This window comes from Amia ocellicauda, chromosome 5, assembly GCF_036373705.1.
Source record: "Amia ocellicauda isolate fAmiCal2 chromosome 5, fAmiCal2.hap1, whole genome shotgun sequence".
Classification (NCBI taxonomy): Eukaryota; Metazoa; Chordata; class Actinopteri; order Amiiformes; family Amiidae; genus Amia; species Amia ocellicauda.
Genome location: NC_089854.1, coordinates 51,175,244 through 51,196,727, shown reverse-complemented (window position 1 = coordinate 51,196,727; position 21,484 = coordinate 51,175,244). Strand labels below are relative to the sequence as shown.

General features: G+C 40.3%; 1 protein-coding gene across 9 annotated transcripts in view; it reads right to left on the bottom strand.

The window, feature by feature from the left end:
* The window catches only part of anks1b (ankyrin repeat and sterile alpha motif domain containing 1B), a 300,917-nt gene that overhangs the window by 186,230 nt on the left and 93,203 nt on the right, over positions 1–21,484 (bottom strand). For all 9 annotated transcript variants that reach the window (XM_066705629.1, XM_066705625.1, XM_066705627.1 and 6 more), the window contains exon 3: positions 19,635–19,791. In XM_066705629.1, coding sequence (XP_066561726.1) covers positions 19,635–19,791 — 157 coding nt within the window. The remainder of the gene's footprint in view (positions 1–19,634; positions 19,792–21,484) is intronic.

Here is a 21,484-nt window from a genome sequence, read left to right as displayed (position 1 = left end):
TTCTACCAATTAGGTTCACAGGCTAAGCAGAGACCAATCTGGGAGATCAGAGAGAGAAAAATTCTGGCGCTTCAGACACATTCACTCATGTGACAGTTGTACAATAGGTGGTGGGGTCTGGTTAGAACTGGGCGCTCTGAATGAGAGAAAGGGATGGATTACAAAAGCAAACTAAAACTTCAACTTAAGGTCTGGATGTAGGTTTTATTTGGTTTTGGCACTGTATTTCCTGTAAATATTCCTTAAAAAATCCAGACATTTTGAAAATGTAAATAATTATATAACAAATCACAACTGTGGGGATGTGGAATTATACAATATACAGTATATAAATACATTACAATAATAGAATGGATAATAATACAAAAATATAAAATTATGTTGGCAATTCTTTCCTTTTTTTATGGAAGAGGCAGGGTTGTTCTATCTGGAGAGGATCAGATCAAATCAGTTGCCTGAGCTGAACTGGTCAGAATATCTCATTGGGCATGTTTCATCAGGAGCTACATTGCTTATGTTTAAAACCCTCAGAAACAAACACATTCATCTTATTTAACAAAAAAAAAAAAAATTGCTTTAAGTCATTCCTCTTCTACCCTTTCATATACTGTATAGCTCAGGGTGTGAATAGACAAAGCACTGCACAAATACACAAATACCCTAGGAGTAGGGCTTGGCTTCTTGAAACATATACTTTACACATTACCCAAAGGGAGAAGCTCAGTAAGAGATTTCACACACCAAATGCAATCAATGTGCAGGTGAACTTTAACCCCAGGCCAATGATGCTCAAACTCTGCGTTGAAGTAAAATGTCTTGCCATCTCCCCAATGTTTCACATGATTAAAGTTAATTACTACGGTATGGCACTCATTTGTAAGTCCACTCACAGGATCATGTTAATAAAAGGTTAACTACCTTGCACTTCCATTCAATTTAGCCTGTTCCCTAATCCCGCAGACCTGAGCATAAATAGCATGGGCTAAGAAGTGGTGTCAGTATACCATGTTTCAATAGGTAGTAGAACTTTCGTGCTGCTTGCCACAAATGTTAGCTGAAGCTCAAAATGTAAGAAATAGGTCAACAGAGGCACTGGAAATATACACCAGGAAGAATTATTAAAACACTGCAACCATTCATGCCTGGCCAATCCTTCTATCACCTGTTGACCAGCTTACTTCAACTTTCAAGGGATTTTCAAAGCACACTGGAAATTCAACAAACAATTTCTAGATAATTTGCAAAGAACATCTGAGATTTCCTAAGGTGTAAGTATATGAAGCTTCTAATACTTGTTTTTGGTTTCAGTGTACACAAATTACAGAAACCATTGTCAATGTGTCTTTTTATTTTTTAGCTGTTGACACATTGCAGATTGCATTTTCCCAGGAAGAAATTCCCTGGAGAGGTTTGGTCTGAACACATGTTTTCAATTAAAAATCCCCCAGTGTTCCATTGAAGCTTCCCATATAAGTCACTGGCTAGTAGTATGTAACCTGTAAACAACAGGAAATGTTTCTGAATTCCCTAGTTCTCTACAAAGCCACATGGGGTTGTGTTTAGATTTACTGCTCTACATCAAGGCAAAGCCCACTGAAACTTTTCATTGTGCATCTTATGTAATGTGAAACCTATGAAAGAGGCATATAGACAGTTGTCCTTTGGGACCTGGGTTGAAAACCACTGGAACCTTTAGCATTACTGCAATTTGCAATCCTGATATTCAATATTGTGGTATTATATAAATATTAATTAATGATGTTGGCCTCTTGTCTAGAGTCACAACTTTGCGAAGTTCTTCCACGCTTGACAGGGGAGTCGGGACACATCAGGGTGCAACCAGCTGTATTCAGGAATCCATAAGCTTCAGAGAAGTGGATGTGATACCAAGGCCATGTACAAGATAGCCTCCTCAAAGTTTTTTTAGGCGGGATGGAAAGGAAAGAGTGAAGGGACTTGAGGAATTCCCAAAGACTGTAAAATATCATGCCTTCCCAATGAGCCCCAGTATCAAGGAACACCATGACCCTTTGTTCAACCTTAGACTGAAAGAAAACATTCTGGAAACACGGCCATGGCTCATTTGGGTTAATGAGGTCCTTTGCAAGAAACGGTCAGCTCTGAAATGCGGCTTAATACATCCCTAGGTTAATTTATTCACACTGGCTGTGCTCAGCCTTGCAGAAAGAAATGCAAAGCCAAAAAGGACAATGTGCAGTGTTCAATCCCTCGGCAAGAAGCGGTTAGTAAGGAATGTAACTGAGTCACAAGAAAAGAGTTCCCACGCAGTGAGGGATGTTTCCCTCAAGCTGCAATCTTACCCTTCAGGCTCAGAGCATGTGACCATTTCACCCAGGAGAGCCAATTTCCTCACAGACATTGTGCATTTAGGCACTTTTACTATTTTTTACTAATACTAATTTAATACTATTCATTCGAAATATTACCAAAAAGCAAAAGCCCCCATAACAACATAACTACATAGCTTATTAGGCCATATTTTCTGTGTTGCCAGCAGCATCACTCTGGCCCGGCACATCAATCATCTCCCCCATCTCATAGTTAGACTTACCGGATTGTGGGGGGGGGGCGAGTTCAGTTTTCTGAAGTAGTGAGTGACACTTAACGTGAAACATGATAAATTAGCATCAGCAGCCTACTTCAAATGATGTGAAAAAGACCAAAGTCCTCTGGTGCCCAGGGAAGAAAAAGAAGAAGCAAAGAGGAAAAACAGGATAAGGACAGAGGTAATGTGATGTGATGAATGAATATGTTTATCTAATTGCAGTTACCGTTAAAGCAGTGTTACTACTAGCTAGCTTACTTTGGACCATACTAGTTATGTTCACTAATTTAAATAGCTAGCTAGCTAGAGTTTATGTCAGTTACTTTTACCTTAAACTCATTATGGAATGTGGGAAAGACTATTCAAGGTGTTTGGGGAATAACCTAACCTGTAACCTAATTTTGATAAATACACTTTTTCTTTCAAGTGTGCATCCACTTATTTATAATTTGTTTTATGTCACCTGTTTGCTGCAAGAAAGGCATGGCGAGTAAGGCAGTAGAACAAATGCTACATTATGCATATTGCACTAAGGTTTCTGTAATATAGTTTTTTCGTGCAATACTCTTATTTATATTGTATTTATAATTCATTTTATGTCACTTGTTTCTTTCATACTGTTTTTTTGTTTTTTTTTGTTTCTAAAATAAAAAAAATCTCAAAGACATAAAGCTATGCAGTTTCTGTGTGAGTGTATGAACACAATGATCGGTGGTGGAATTGGCTGTGATGCAAGGGGCACCAGCTAAAATCTTGCCTAGGGCACCAAATTGGTCAGGGCCGGCCCTGCATTTATGCCCCGTTTCCACTGGCGGACGCCGGACGCGCCGTGTTTTGTGCGGGTTAACCTGCTGGTGCTGGACGTGTCCGTAAGTGTCCGTCCCACTGAGGACATGATTCACTTTCAGCTGCGGAGGTGTGTGTTTGACTTGAGACACAGGGAGGAGATCAGATACATTGTATCGGAAGATATAATCTCAAGTGCCTGTGCGATCATGAAGATGGAGTGAAATCCACGTACAGAGACAATGACTGATACAGTTAATATCCGAGTGCATTAAAGACTGATTTCACAGGACCGGTGCAGTGACTGACTAGTTAAAATAAACTGAAGGATAATAATCGGATTGTATTAATATTGTATGAACAGCTGGGCGTGTTTCAGGCTGTGTTGTGTGAATGGTGTGCAGTCTGTTGTATATCAGCCCAGCAGAGACAGTCAGTATGAAGGCGAACACGATTCATTAAAGTGCCCATTTACAAGTGACATGAATGAATAAATAAATACAGCAGATCTGGGTTTCCTCTAAAACATAAGGACTGGTTTAATAAATGCGTCCATAAACGCCATGACTGAGACGCGCACACTTTAGTTCAATTATAACTGCTATATTGTATCTGGATGATTAATCGTGAAACGTGTGTATTTTGTTTCAACTGTATTACCCGGGTTAAGGACGTCTGATAAGTACATTATAAATAATACGGCAAAAAGTGTTGTTTGCAGTTACAAATCTGTAGAAAGAGTAATAAATGAAGGGGGTCACGCTGTGCGTTTAAAACACATATATACTAGCACAAATGATGACGATAATAATAACAATACATATTTGCTATTTAGTATTATTGTTGCACATGGAAACGTATTCTTATGGTAACATGCTTGTCTGAATATAATGTTGCCTCTACACGTTTATCTCTTCCGTATATCTCTAACAGAAACGTGTATTTATTACGCTGTTTCCAATCCTGTAAAGAAAGAATAAAACAGACACAAAGTCCTGTCCACTCAGGCTGTGTCGCTCTAGTGTCTCCTGTCTCTGTTTTGAACACAAACCAAGCACAGTCGCTGCTCCTGCATCAGAGGACGGATCACAGCGGCCTGGTTTACAGACACGACACGGCGCTTAAACCAGTGGAACCGAGGCACTAGGCTCCTCTACAAACAAGACAGTTTTGTTCACAAACATTTTTTTCTATTGAAATATAAACACTAGACATACCTTCAATAGGCCATCTTGAAAGTTTCAATCCATATAGCAGATTAGGAGAGTCCCAAAAGTAATGTATGAGTGTGCATTGCAGGTATGACATCTTGATACCACCAAGTGAATATCCCATTCATTAAATCCAAAATCTGATTCTCACTTGCAAACCTAAAGAGCTGCATTAGACAGATAACTAATTTATATGAGAAGTGACTTAAATATAGTGAATGTATAAATTGAGGATTACAGAGACATCCTTATACATTGATGTCAAAAACTTTTTTCAATTTATTTTATTATTATGCAAGTCAGCCCATGGGCTTCCAATGATCTCATCTTTGTGTGCAGGCTTGATCCTACAGGCAGATGACGGTTACAAAGGCAGATTGTCCCTTGCCTATGTGTCAGGGAATTCTAATCATAATCCCGTAAAGGTTTCAGCACCAAGGGAGTTAAGAGGTTGGAATCAGATAGGGCATCCAACTAGAAGATTCCTCTATTGATGGTCAAGTCCCTGTAGGACAGGAAGTGATGAGAAGAAGGTGAGACTTTCCTGCAGATGGCACCAGAGGTCCGTTTTTTTTTTTTTTTTGCATTCCCACAATTCACCCTGTGCATTGGTCTTAGAGGGCATGATTAACAGGGAAGTAGACTGCACTCTTTCACCACTGAACAGCAGAACCCTGTGAGGTGGCAGCGAGAACTCAATACACTACAGATATGTGGAGAAGAGCGACAACTGCTTTGCAAGTAAGGTGTCATGGGAAACTTTACATCTGAACTAAGGAGTTAACCAGGAGACCGACTTTAATAAGACTAGATCAGGGAAGTCTGAACTGAGGAGTTGACCAGGATACTAATAGTAAGCACCCTGGTTTTCTGTTAGTCCCACAGAATATTTTAATTTGTCAGGACCTTGCACCTATCTCTTGTCAGGAAAAATTGGTATTCCATTTCACGGCTATTGCATTTCTGTTCGGGATGCACTGCATTCTAGTCCACAGGAAGCATTTCCAGAAGGAACCTGACTTGTATCCCATTCAATTACTGGACATACCCGGTGGGTTATTATTGGCATTAAGGTGGTAGAGCTACTTGCATGTGCCCTCATAAGATCAGTACGGCACTGGAGTGGAGTCAGAGTGAGAAAACAGTGGAGCAGGGCTCTCTGAGTCCATAGCAGCCTTCCTATATATCTTTTGCAATCTCTTTGCAATCAGATTTTATTTTACCCCCTATCTCTCTCTCTCTCTCTTTGGAGTACAGTGACCTTTGTCTCTCCCCTGGGATACAACACATTCCTATTACATGTCCAAAAATCACAGTAAATCAAACAAAGCTGTGGTGTGGTTTTTGAAGGTTATTTATTTATTGTTTCTATTTCAAAGATTAGTAAATAAGATAATAGATAAGTAAATTAGATTTCAAATATTCAAATATCATTTTAAGTGTTTATACTTCCTGTTTTGTAATAGGAAGTTTAGACAGGGCTTTGTTGCTCTTTTTAGCCTAATCATTTTTTCTGTACACTGTGGTTCTTGGAAGTAGCTGACCTCCTGCTCTTCCAGCCCCGCCACATTGCCCTCCAGGGTGCAAGGAAGCAGCAGCCACTGTACTTCTCCCTATTCTTCTTTGGTTTGAAGTCCTCGGAATCAGGTTCCTTGGATGCAGTGAAAGTTTGGTCAGCCAGAGTAGCATCTTCAATTGGTCCAGTTGGGCTTTGTTTATCAATGACTGTGTCTTCAATAGGTGAATCTGCAGTTTCTTCAGCAGAAGCAGGCTCTTCAACTGAAGTTTGTGGTTGGTCAACTGTTACAGAGGCAGTTTTGTCACCTAGGACATGGTCTTCAATTGTTGCAGTTTGTGCTTGGACATAGGAGACTGACTCTTGTATTGGTCCAGTTTGGTAAGCTGGGGCTTCACCACAAGCAGGGTCGTGAAGGTTTTGTCACCGGAACCATTTTCTTGGACAGCAGGCTCAGCCTTCTGGGGCAGAACAAGACGACTCTCCTCACAGGGGTCAGTGTCTTCTAGGGACAGCAGAAGCAGCTTGTAGAGTGGAGAGCTGTGCACCGCTGTTGGCTCCCATTGATCATTCCAGTCTCCTGAGCAGTCCCGGAGGTTTGTTTATAGTGTTAATTGCGCCCTTACCCGGTTTAATGAAGAAGGTTGGCTCCGATGAAGCTCTTGAAGTCGCTGCCGATCACGGCCTGAAAACAGTTTCCTGCTCATTTACAAATTATAATTCTTCTCAGTAAAAATGTGTTGTTCTTCAAAGCTGTAGGTGACGTCAATGGCAAATATTCTTCCGATGTACATGAAGATACTTCCGTTGCCATGGAGATTTGAGTAAACAGAACTTCCAACTAGCTCTTGCACATGTCGAACATTCTAATATTGTAGTAAGGGCTTCATGGGAGACACTAATACATCACACATACATGCCAATACCTATACAATATTATATATTTGTTTATAAAATTATATAGTTCTAAAATGGGCTCTACCAAATCTTTAGTGTTTATTGTAGTTGATTTGTAGTTTTACTACTAAATTGTGTTATTACTTTCTTTGTAAAGATTTGTAAACATTTTAACTGTAGGATGTCCCTTCAACTCAGACAACATCATTGTCTATTGGGAGGGATCCTGATACTTACTCATGGTGAAGAAAATAAACAATCTAGAAAATGTCTACACACTTTGCAGACAAGCAGTGTGATGCAAATAGAATTAAATAAATACATAGAAGCTTATTTAAAATATTTGTATTATGGTTCCCACATGTTTGCAAGTCTTAATAGTTTTATCATCTTCTGATGTCTGATTTTCTTGGGTTACGTACTATGCATCTGTCTGTGTTTTCCAAACAGGGAAAAACATCCCACCCCATAAATCCAACAGATCGTCTGCCACAATCACACCACCATTCCCACCATCTCACCGAGACTGGAGCATGAGAGCATAACCACCACCACATGGACTCGGGAGAAACAAAAATATAAATAATTATCAAAGCCTGACTGTGCATCCACAGCCGAGGAGCATTACGAAACCTTTAAATGATATTGCAGGGATTGCAAATACGTGTTCTGCACTACACGTTGCCCCTAAAATGGCCATGTTAACATTGATATCTTGAGGACACTGGGCAACTTGATCATTTTCCCCAAACACCAACAATGCCACATCTACAGAAGGTCCATTTAATTGGACAAGATGTTCACACATTTCTATAATCAACTACTGTGGACATTATGAGACATGAAGACTGGAGGAGAAAAAAGAACAGCAGTTAGATAATCAGACACCATTTGTAGTTAGATACAGCAGCCAGGGAGATTTGTATCACTGTACATTTCTGGGCTCAGGATGAAAAAAAATGAAATACAAATGTTTGGACCAGCAACAAAACAAAAAATAAAAATGGCAAAGGAGTCATAGTACCAGGGGCTTACAACACTAAGTCAGAGTCTTAGGGCTCGTGAGGCAGAAAAGAGCAGCAGAGGAGAGAAGGCCTGAGGGAGACCAGGAGTCACTAAATTAGGCAGAGGAGCATGAATTCCTGATACTGCTCAAATGCATTCAGCAGGCCACTGGCCCACCGCATGGCTTCAGTTAACCCTAAATGAGCAGTGAATGTGAAGGAGCAGGCATGGCTAATACCCTGAAGGTCTCCAAGTCAAGCTTTTTATTGTGCGTAACCTGAATACCACACGTGCATAGCAGCAAATGTACAGTGTGGAGTGAGGGAAGAAAAAAAAAAGAACTACTCTCACTGTTAAGTCAATTTTACAATAAAGAAAATTATATTGAAAAGTATGCAGACAGTTATACAGTGAGGGAAAAAAGAATTTGATCCCCTGCTGATTTTGTACGTTTGCCCACTGACAAAGAAATGATCAGTCTATAATTTTAATGGTAGGTGTATTTAACAGTGAGAGACAGAATAACAACAAAAAAATCCAGAAAAACGCATTTCAAAAAAGTTATAAATTGATTTGCATGTTAATGAGGGAAATAAGTATTTGACCCCTTCGACTTAGTACTTGGTGGCAAAACCCTTGTTGGCAATTACAGAGGTCAGACGTTTCTTGTAGTTGGCCACCAGGTTTGCACCCATCTCAGGAGGGATTTTGACGTTTGGCAACTCGAACCTTCAGCTCCCTCCACAGATTTTCTATGGGATTAAGGTCTGGAGACTGACTAGGCCACTCCAGGACCTTAATGTGCTTCTTCTTGAGCCACTCCTTTGTTGCCTTGGCTGTGTGTTTTGGGTCATTGTCATGCTGGAATACCCATCCACGACCCATTTTCAATGCCCTGGCTGAGGGAAGGAGGTTCTCACCCAAGATTTGACGGTACATGGCCCCGTCCATCGTCCCTTTGATGCGGTGCAGTTGTCCTGTCCCCTTAGCAGTAAAACACCCCCAAATCATAATGCTTCCACCTCCATGTTTGACGGTGGGGATGGTGTTCTTGGGGTCATTCCTCCTCCTCCAAACACGGCGAGTTGAGTTGAGACCAAAATCGAGCTCTTTGGCATCATCTGACCACAACATTTTCACCCAGTTCTCCTCTGAATCATTCAGATGTTCATTGGCAAACTTCAGACGGGCCTGTACATGTGCTTTCTTGAGCAGGGGGACCTTGCAGGCGCTGCAGGATTTCAGTCCTTCATGGCGTAGTGTGTTACCAATTGTTTTCTTGGTGACTATGGTCCCAGCTGCCTTGAGATCATTAACAAGATCCTCCTGTGTAGTTCTGGGCTGATTCCTCACCGTTCTCATGATCATTGAAACTCCACGAGGTGAGATCTTGCATGGAGCCCCAGACCGAGGGAGACTGACAGTTATTTTGTGTTTCTTCCATTTGCGAATAATCGCACCAACTGTTGTCACCTTCTCACCAAGCTGCTTGGCGATGGTCTTGTAGCCCATTCCAGCCTTGTGTAGGTCTACAATCTTGTCCCTGACATCCTTGGACAGCTCTTTGGTCTTGGCCATGGTGGAGAGTTTGGAATCTGATTGATTGATTGCTTCTGTGGACAGGTGTCTTTTATACAGGTAACCCTTTAAGAGAGTGCTCCTAATCTCAGCTCGTTACCTGTATAAAAGGCACCTGGGAGCCAGAAATCTATGCTGATGATGCCCAGATCTTCCTGTCTTTTCCCTCTTCTGAACCTCTCATCCCCTCACGCATCTCTTCCTGCTTGTCTGCCATTTCTGCCTGGATGCACTCGCACCACCTCAAGCTCAACCTCTCCAAATCAGATCTCCTCTTTTTCCCCCACTCTTCCTCACCTTCTGCTGACCTCCCCATCTCAATCCCCTTGGAATCCACCACACTCTCTCCTTCTTCTTCCGCTAAAAATCTAGGAGTCACCCTTGATCCTGCACTCTCCTTCTCCCAGCACATCACCACACTGACGCGTACCTGCAGATTCTTCCTGAGCAACATATGCCGGATCCGTCCCTTCCTCACCGACTGCTCGTCCAGTCACTGGTCCTCTCCCGCCTGGACTACTGCAACTCCCTCCTGGCCGGCCTGCCTGCAACTAATACCCGCCGCTCCAGCTCATCCAGAACTCTGCAGCTCGTCTGGTATTCTCTCTGCCACGATTCGCACACGCTACTCCACTGCTCCACTCCCTCCACTGGCTCCTGATAGCAGCACGCATTCAGTTCAAGACTTTGACCCTCACCTACTGCTGTCTCGACCACACTGCACCAAGCTAGTCACACCATCAGTCACTCGTCTCTCCATACATCCCCTCCAGACCACTGCGCTCTTCCAGTGCCAGAAGGCTAACTCTGCCTCCTCTCCACTCTCCCTCCTCCAGAGCCGCTCCTTCTCATCCCTGGCCCCTAAGTGGTGGAACGACCTGCCCACCGAAGTCAAAACAGCAGAGTCCTTGACCTCATTCCGGCGCTTACTCAAGACGCATCTCTTCCGACAGCACTTGTAATATTAGTCCTCTATCCCTGCTAGATAGCACTTCAGCTTATTATGGTCCTCGCGATCTTGATTGTTTTCCTCCTTGCTCCCTTTCCCGTAGCCCTCGTCTGTAACCCTACATCTTGACAGCACTTAGCTTTCACCGTCCAGGATGTAGGAAGTCTCTTACTGTACTTGTGTAAATTGTAAATTGGAATCTGTAAAATGTATTTTGAATTGCTATGTTTTAGCTAAGTTGAACTTGTAATGATTGATGCCTTGTACTTCTCTGTATTTTTGCACTTATGTTGTAAGTCGCCCTGGATAAGGGCGTCTGCCAAGAAATAAAAATAATAATAATAATAATAATTAGGATCTCCATCAGTGGGCAGGTGTGCGGGTCTGAACTGCCTGTTGGCATGGCTCGGACTCACGAACAGATGAGAGCCCACGGCAGCACCTTGTCCAGCGAGCACGTGCCGGATCGGATTTTTCACAGAGAAGGCTGGAAAGTATCCATTTCAAGCGGGATTATGGGATTTCTGTTGCTATGATGAAAACACATTCCTGAAATCCTCTACAAAGCTGGTGCTTTGTTACTGCCTCAAGTCTGGAGTGGCAGCACAGGCAACTCCATGTATAAACGGAAGTTTTGGTTTTTCCAGGGATAGCACAGCTGTAAGTGGAAATGTACGTGGGGAGTAATATGAGTGAATGTAAGTCATTCACTCCTATTAAGCCTGGTCCAAATCATGACATGTATGTGAAGTTTATTTTCCAGTTTCATTGCCTTTCAGATTTACCTTTCTGGCCCCCTCCCCTTTCTGCCCACAAAGTATTAGCTAATAATGTCTAACAGCTATTCTTCAATTTGAAGTGTTAATCGCCTCAGTCAGCGTCAATCCAACCCTCTTCCAGCAATCACACCTCGAGCAACGGAATAATTGTCTAATGAATGTCAGCAAAGAAAGCCTCGATGTTAGGTCTGTCACAAATGAATCGGAGAAAACAACACTCTTAGGGTTACTGTCATTTAACATGTTTTTTCCTCCACCAGAGGAAAGTAATTAATGTTTTATTAACAGAAGAAATACTTTCGTGCTCAAAGGTTTGAATTCTATAGAGAAGAAATCCTATCAATGAGATAACGGTGGCTGATAACTTCGTCTTGAGATTCTGTGCAAATGGACTCAGCTTGGGAAAATTAAACACCTTAATACCACTTAATACTGGCAGATGTGACATGTTCATCTTGTGAGGCTGAGCAACCTTGTTTAGCAATATATATTTCTTCCAGGTCTGGAACTAATTACACGAATAATGAGTTTGTGGAACAAAAAACAGTTTTATGACAATCAAATCTGCTCTTAATTTCTTCGCAGACAGTCCATTACACTCGAACGTCAGTGTTCATATCATTGTGGCACAGGTGTTATGAATTAGGATCAGTTACAGACGTGCTCAAATTTGTTGGTACCCCTCCACAAAAAATGAAGAATGCACAATTTCCTCTGAAATAACTAGAACTGACAAAAGTAATTGGCATCCACCATTGTTTATTTCATATTTAATCGAAATCAGACTTTGCTTTTGTTTTTGTTTTTAAACATAATATTGTAAATAATAAAACAAATGTAAAAATGCCATGGACAAAGATGATGGGAACCTCAAACTAATATTTTGTTGCACAACCTTTAGAGGCAATCACTGCAATCGAACATTTTCTGTACCTGTTAACAGGTAGTTTTTGAACACTCTTCCTGAGCAAACTGCTCCAGCTGTCTCAGGTTTGATGGGTGCCTTCTCCACACTGCAAGTCTCAGCTCTTTCCATAGATGTTCGATAGGATTCAGATCAGGACTCATAGACGGCCACTTCAGAACAGTCCAATGTTTTGTTCTTATCCATTCTTGGGTGCTTTTAGCTGTGTGTTTTGGGTCATTATCCTGTTGGAGGACCCATGACCTGCGACTGAGACAGAGCTTTCTGACACTGGGCAGTACGTTTCGCTCCAGAATGCCTTGATAGTCTTGAGATGTCATTGTGCCCTGCACAGATTCAAGGCACCCTGTGCCAGGCGCAGCCCCAAAACATAACCGAGCCTCCTCCATGTTGCACTGTAGGTATGATGTTCTTTTCTTTGAAAGCTTCATTTTTTCATCTGCGAACATAGAGCTGATGTAACTTGCCAAAAAGCTTAAGTTTTCACTCATCTGTCCAAAGGACATTCTCCCAGAGGGATTGTGGCTTTTCAATATGCATTTTAGCAAATATCAGTCTGGCTTTTTTATATTTTTCTTTCAAAAGTGGAGTCCTCCTGGGTCCTTCTTCCATGGACGCCAATTTTGCTCAAAAAGCGATGGATGGTGCGATCAGAAACTGACGTAACTTCACCTCGGAGTTCAGCTTGTATCTCTTTGGCAGTTATCCTTGGTTCTTTTTCTGCCATTCGCACTATCCTTCTGTTCAATCTGGGGTCCATTTTCCTCTTGCAGCGGTGCCCAGGGAGGTTGTCTACAGTTCTATGGACCTTGAACTTCTTAATAATATTTGCAACTGCTGTCACAGAAACATCAAGCTGCTTGGAGATAATCTTGTAGCCTTTACCTTTACCATTCTTGTCTATTATTTTCTTTCTGATCTCCTCAGACAACTCTCTCCTTTGCTTTCTTTGCTCCATGTTCAGTGTGGTGGACACAATGATACCAAACAACACAGTGACTACTTTCCTCCATTTAAATAGGCTGAATGACTGATTACAAGATTGGAGACATGTGTGATACTAATTAAACTAATTAGTTTGGAATATCACTATAATCCAATTATGTATTATCTTTTCTAAGGGGTACCAACAAATGTGTCCAGGCCATTTTAGAATATCTTTGTAGAATGAGCAATAATTCATCTCTTTTCACAGCTTCTTTGCTTTATTCTATGACATACCAAAGTCATGCAAGCATGCTTTTAATTCCATCACTTTTCAGGAGGAATGAAGCATTATTTCAATGAACTGTAAGGGTACCAACAAATTTGAGCACGTCTGTACGGTTAAAGACACTGGGGATATTGCATACATATATATATATATATATATATATATATATATATATATATATATATATATATACAGTGAGGGGAAAAAAGAATTTGATCCCCTGCTGATTTTGTGTGTTAGCCCACTGACAAAGAAATGATGAGTCTATAATTTTAATGGTAGGTGTATTTTAACAGTGAGAGACAGAATAACAACAACAAAATCCAGAAAAACGCATTTCAAAAAAGTTATACATTGATTTGCATGTTAATGAGGGAAATAAGTATTTGATCCCCTATCAATCAGCAAGATTTCTGGCTCCCACGTGTCTTTTATACAGGTAACGAGCTGAGATTAGGAGCACGCTCTTAAAGGGACTGCTCCTAATCTCAGCTCGTTACCTGTATAAAAGACACCTGTCCACAGAAGCAATCAATCAATCAGATTCCAAACTCTCCACCATGGCCAAGACCAAAGAGCTGTCCAAGGATGTCAGGGACAAGATTGTAGACCTACACAAGGCTGGAATGGGCTACAAGACCATCGCCAAGCAGCTTGGTGAGAAGGTGACAACAGTTGGTGCGATTATTCGCAAATGGAAGAAACACAAAATAACTGTCAGTCTCCCTCGGTCTGGGGCTCCATGCAAGATCTCACCTCGTGGAGTTTCAATGATCATGAGAACGGTGAGGAATCAGCCCAGAACTACACAGGAGGATCTTGTTAATGATCTCAAGGCAGCTGGGACCATAGTCACCAAGAAAACAATTGGTAACACACTACGCCGTGAAGGACTTAAATCCTGCAGCGCCCGCAAGGTCCCCCTGCTCAAGAAAGCACATGTACAGGCCCGTCTGAAGTTTGCCAATAAACATCTGAATGATTCAGAGGAGAACTGGGTGAAAGTGTTGTGGTCAGATGAGACCAAAATCAAGCTCTTTGGCATCAACTCAACTCGCCGTGTTTGGAGGAAGAGGAATGACCCCAAGAACACCATCCCCACTGTCAAACATGGAGGTGGAAACATTATGCTTTGGGGGTGTTTTTCTGCTAAGGGGACAGGACAACTGCACCGCATCAAAGGGACGATGAACGGGGCCAAGTACCGTCAAATCTTGGGTGAGAACCTCCTTCCCTCAGCCAGGGCATTGAAAATGGGTCGTGGATGGGTATTCCAGCATGACAATGACCCAAAACACACAGCCAAGGCAACAAAGGAGTGGCTCAAGAAGAAGCACATTAAGGTCCTGGAGTGGCCTAGCCAGTCTCCAGACCTTAATCCCATAGAAAATCTGTGGAGGGAGCTGAAGGTTCGAGTTGCCGAACGTCAGCCTCGAAACCTTAATGACTTGGAGAGGATCTGCAAAGAGGAGTGGGACAAAATCCCTCCTGAGATGTGAGCAAACCTGGTGGCCAACTCCAAGAAACGTCTGACCTCTGTGATTGCCAACAAGGGTTTTGCCACCAAGTACTAAGTCGAAGGGGTCAAATACTTATTTCCCTCATTAACATGCAAATCAATGTATAACTTTTTTGAAATGCGTTTTTCTGGATTTTTTTGTTGTTATTCTGTCTCTCACTGTTAAAATACACCTACCATTAAAATTATACATTATACAAAATCAGCAGGGGATAAAATACTTTTTTCCCTCACTGTATATATATATATATATATTTTATTTTATTAATTGTCTGTTTAAACAAGCGTAAACAAGCGCCTACCTATCAATTACAAGGATGGGTGTGGATTTTCACAGAACAAAGGAGTTGTATTGGAGCCTATAACCATTCAAACCAAAGTTCAGTGGCCTACCAGTCAGGACCAATAAAAACCGATTGTGATTTGACACTCATAGCACATACTCATAGTACTTTGCCTAAACAGTGCATTTTTGGTCTGGTGTCAAAAGCCTTCATGTACCTGAAAACCCACTTCAGGACCGTGGTATTAAAAAAGAGTGAGGGCTAAATGTTAACATTAAACTGAGACAAAGCAAGGAACAATGGTGTGATGGTGTGTATAAAAGGATAAAAGGTATAAGTCTAGTTCACGATTATGGAAAGAGTTCTAGCCTATGCAGCCATTTGTGTTCCACTAGCACAATATCTAATGCAGCCAAGCACACAATCTTATAATGTTTTTATTTTCCTTTGTTGCTTTCATCTAGGGTGATTGGACCGGTCTTAAATGTTCTTTTTATTATTTACTGTACTAGTATTTGAGTGCTGTATTTTCAAAGACCAAAGCCTAATATAATGGAAAAGGCAATGAGCCCAGGGATGTTGTTTTTCTTTCAAACATTTCCCCCTGCCAAACAATCGAAATCTCTTTTCAATCGTTTGCGCAATGATGTGATTTGATGTGAGGTGATTGATGAATGGTCAAAGTCTAAGCACAGCATAAACCTTTCAGATGTCTTGTGTATTTTTATACTTGGGGTAGGGGTGAAGCCTAACACAAAATAACATTCTGATGTTACAATTAGTTAATACAATTAGAGCACAAGAATTTATGATTGAGGTTTTTGTAATCGGATATGTGGTTTTGTCAGACAATCTAGGACTGGATTCAAGACTGGCACATCTCTCACAGATACTTTAAACTTTTCTCGGTTTCCTTATTTTAAGATGGTGCTCTTAGGCAGTGATTACACTGTGATTATCACATTCAAAGCAGAAGGAAGTGGGACCTTCATTAGTTCATATAAATGTGGTCATATAATTTGTAGTGTTGCACATTTCCAACATTTTAAATAGCTTGTTATACCACTATATTCCACTAGGGGTACTGTTTTCCCTTTTAATGGCTGATTGGAATCCCTGTCAATGTCAGCAAAGGTAATTATTGTACAGCTCACAGTACTGTAGAAGAGGAATATTACACATATAAACAAAAGAGACAGCATGAATCCACACTATGACATTCAAAGTTTAATAAAAATAGGTTATCCTAAGCATTTTTAAATGTGCTTTATTAGTAAAGCTAGATTGCAGAGCAAATTTGAAGGAACCCACGAGAAAAAATGCAAATCAGTTCCAGTCTATCAAATGCTTCTGTAGAGAGAAAAAAATGTAACACAGTAAAAGCCTAGTAAAGTGTAAAGAGGTTTAGGAAATCATGAAACAAACCATGGAAATGCAAAGCCCATGCATGGATAAACCAAATTATGATGCCAATTTACTGTGAAAAGTGTCAGAAGGAAACCTCACGAGTGAACTTCAAGCAAACAAGCCAATAGTCTCTCTCTTCTGCTGTAGGCTGATGTGTATGTTACAGGTGCATTACACAACTTTCTTGGCATGTTTTAAGAAAAACAAAACGGAGACCCACTCCCTTAGGTCTGACAAATGTATTCCTAAAACACCCTTCTCCCTGGAGTAAACAGTTTCAAAACGATATGCCTCCAAAGAAGCCAAAGACATACTATGCCAGACTCCTTTAAATATACAGCAGCGCAAATCTTCCATATAAGCTGATGTTGAAAACCTCTGTTACTAATAAAAACACCTTTTTGCTCCTGCAGCTGTTGTCAGAAGAGGCCTAAGAGTCTCAGTGAAACAGTGTATTAACATTACCCTAGCACTGCAGAACACAAACATACCATCACCACATCAGGACTGCTAAATGCATGATCAAATATTGTAAATTATATTAACCAGCAAAGCAACAATCAAGAATAACTATGTGCTGCACAAAGTATACATGCTAAAATGTGATAGATCTACTATAACTGACTGTGTGTGTTCGCTTGTATCATTCTCATCCGTATAAGCTGCATTATATAAATATATAGATTTATAAATATATAAGCTATTTTTATTATTGTTAACCATCCAATGCAGCCAAACAGATTACTAATTCTGATTCCAGAACAGGATTATGTGGCACACAGCTGTGTTTCACAGTCAGCCAGAGATTTGGATATTTGCGGTGCCTCAACACACTGTAAAAGCAAACTATCTTCTGTTCTGGGCTTTGAAGCTTACACTGCATTACATGACAGTGACAGCATGAAGCAAACAAATAACCTATTTAAATGTTAGCATTACTGATATTGGCAGTCTTCCTGTATTGTACTGTATTCATTTATTTTATCACTGGTCTTTCTTGTTGCTGCTATGAAATGCTAAGAGGTTGTATCAAATGCATGTGTATATTCACTGGCTAAAATAAAATTTCAACCACTACACTCAAGCACTAAAAATCCTATTGACGTTTTTAATTTCAGTATCATCACACATGCAACAATGAACATTCACAATATTGTCAGATACAGAATAAATGTAACCATGTAAACCTCCTCAAACCACTGCAATGGGGTTTAAAAAAAAGACCCATCACAAAATCTTATTCTCGAGCACAAATTATATTAGGTTTTACAGAAGGCAGACTTTGGAATTTTATACAAGCAAGTTTCTCTTTACTTCAGGATAACTTGTTTACTTGGACATATGACAATAAATCTGTCACAATCTTTCTTCAAAAACATAGATTTGTATTATGTCATATTTCCATAACCACAGAAAGCAAAATAAAACCTGTCTACAGCAGTGCTGTTCTGCCATATTACTGCCTCTTCACCACTCTTCTGCACTTTTACAGGCAAGGTCAGAGAGGAAACAAAGCTATAAACAAAACACACACACAAAAAAGTATTTATAAAATGTCCTGCTTCAATAGAATCATTAGCTATGTTACTGCCATAATTCAGACTAATCTAATTTTTTATCTCAAAGTTTGGCACAGAAGCAGGGACTAAAATGACTCAGAGTATATTTTACGTCAACGCCATTATTACATTTGCACAGAACTGGAACCAAACCGCTGTGATAGTAGTTAATGGAGAACTTAAAGCTTTGAAAGGTCTAGTGCATTCATCCACAGGTCTATACTGAAGAACATTTCACTTATTAGTCCTATTTGGCCTGTTAGAATACCTGGAGGGTCAAACTGGCACCAAATTATTTTTCTTTAAATCATTCTGTAATGCAGCCACTTCTATACAGCTTCATTAGATCAAAGAGTACCTGAACTTGAATTAAACAATGGCAAATCTCTTATTGGATATGGTCTGATTGATATTGTTGTATCTTGAATTTAATAGAGGAAAAGTAATGCACTCTCTTATTAAACAGGCTGTCAACATTTAAGACTCATCACGGGTTGGTAAAAATGCCAGAAGACAATTTGGACGAATCTGCTATGAAAAAAACAAAAAATAATAATTTTATGGGCCAAATAAAGCTAAGTAATTACTCTTCATTGAATAATAACTGTGTGAACAATTACAGTCTGCATTTATCCTGCACATAAAACTTTACTCTGTTTTAGGATTTTAATTAGGGGTCTATTGAGTCTCATAGCTGCAGAGATGAACCTGATGCCAAACCATGAACTCACACAGTGTGATTGCAGCTGTAGGCAGCTGAACACTCCTGGATTTCTCAGAGGTTCTTGTCCAATGCAATTTAAGGAGATTGAAGCAGGTAATTACTCATTCAAAATTGCTCCTGCAGGGTCAGTTTCAGCATGACCTTGGTTCTAATGAAGGGACATCCTAGTCACATCTTTACTTGGACTGATCAATGCACAAGAAACCAAAACACAGCAGCTGTAGGGAAGAAAAGCCAGATTTGTTCAACTAGTGCTGTTGGACCTAGAGAGCTCCCAAAGAAGTTACACTTTATACGTCGCCCTCAGTTATCAAGACCAAAAGGCTGAGGGCATGTCAGTGGAGTGACAGACGATTGGAGCAAGTTCAAGTCAGGCCACTTGAGTCCTCTGGGGGCTGATGGGTATTCATGCATTTGTTTCCAATTAACTCAGTATAAATTATAGGACTGACCAAATTACTTGAGTGGCATGAAAATGAATAAAGGTTTTATTACTTTGACAATTAAAAGGTGACTCATAAAAAATGGTCTTTGCAGGACATGGGGTAAAAGACCCCCCAAAACAACACCAACAGAGATAGAAAGACTAATAGATAAGTATTAAAATAATCCGTCTTTGCCTTTGAAACATGGTGACGCTTTGGCTCCCAACAACTCTTCCAATCCTAATTGATCTGAGGTGCACAACAATGCGTCTGGGTATTTCAGTTTAGTACCTGCTCATTGACTCTGCAGTGAGAGGGGCCATGATGAATGAGGATCTTCACTATCTCCACATCACCCTTCCAGGCGGCCAGGTGAAGTGGGAAACAGCCTTTATTGTCGGCCACGTTGGTAGAGGCCTCATACTGGAGCAATTTCAGGACAACATCCCTGGAAGAAGAAAAACATTTTTAATGAAAAATTCATCCATCCACCAGCCTGTTTGTGCATTCCCCACACAACAGCATCCTTTCACACTCAATCATCCCTGAGCAATAGCACTGCCAAGACAACGTTCAGGTTTTTTCGACAGGTTATTGGCATCACAGGATGCCGTTTTATCAGTCAATTAGCTGAATCCTGTCATACCACCCAGTTTTTAATCAGCCAGCTCTGCAGAAAAATAGAATGCAATGTGGCCAATATTTAAGTCTACCATTGTTCCAGGACAAATCTAACTAGACGTAAGTGTGATTTTAAAAAAGGCACCTTTGACTGAAATAACCGCCCGCGAGTGCCCCTAAAGTCACTCTCAATGGCCAACATGCTACTTTAATTCAACAGGGAGATTGTTATAAGTTTCGGTCCACAAAAATGGCACTGACACTGACAAGAAACTAATTAGTTACTTAGATACAGGAAACATTGTGTGACTGTGCCTATTAATAAATAAAGGTTGTCGTTTCTGCTGGGTGAATTTTTCAAAGATGAGGCAGAAAGGACTGACTTTCCAACACTGCCAGCACATTTGATTCCCTCTAACAGCAGACAGTGTTTACTGAGAGGGACATGAGTCAGTAAGTTAACTTTTTTGTTGTTGTTAACATTTTAATCATTTGGTTTTCATGATTTGCAACATTATTTCTGGGATGGGTCTTCCATGAAATATATAAGCTCTATTAAAGCTTTAATGGTGCAGCTTTCAATTATTATTTGTTTTCATTAGTAATTAGAAACCGGAAAGACTATTAGAATTGCGTCCACTGGGCTTCCAATGACGTGGCGGTGTGTCAGTGAAAGCATCTCACCAAATCTGCTCAAAGGTTTATAGTACAGCAAATAGATCAAATTTGATCATTAAACTTCAAAATCTAGCTACATTAACATTATAGCCTTTAAACTACCTTAATGTCATTGTAAAGACCAATGTGTATCCATACAAATCTAATAGACCCCATTTTGTATTTTTGTATTTACAATGTATCTATTATATATATATATATATATATATATATATTCATTTTGTGAAAAATATAAATCTTTAATGCATAAATGACAATGAATAAATATTATGCAGAAATATTATTAACCCATTTAAGCCCCTCCAATGAAGAAAGTTAACCCTAACCTTATCAAAAGCTTAGGTTCACTGGTGACCTTAACCCTTGTTTTTAAGATTTAAATGTAAATTAATCTAAATGTCAGTTTGGCATTCACTGAATCATTAAAAACGATTTTGTGAATGCGTGGTTAGCCACACAGATTAACGTGAGGGTGATAAAATAATACGAACGTGCAAAGAAAACATGCTGAGTCATAGCCTGTGAGCAGTGTTGGGCTGGAAGCCTTGTATATACCAATACATAAACAGGAATTCTTGACCAACTGCTATATTCATTGCATGCTGTATATGGGCAAGTTTATATATTGGTTCAGCGTTGGAAGTGTTTGTATTGGAAACCAGGATTTTCTATTTTTAACTCTTCTCTATTAGGCTGATTTGTGTCCATTTCAGCGACACCGGAAAAGCCTTGTGACTGTTACACTAAAAAACATATCTGCTGCTGTACCGTAAATAAATATATACTGCATCTGCTGTATCATGACCCAATATTGCACCTATAAATTCAGCAAGGCAGTAACT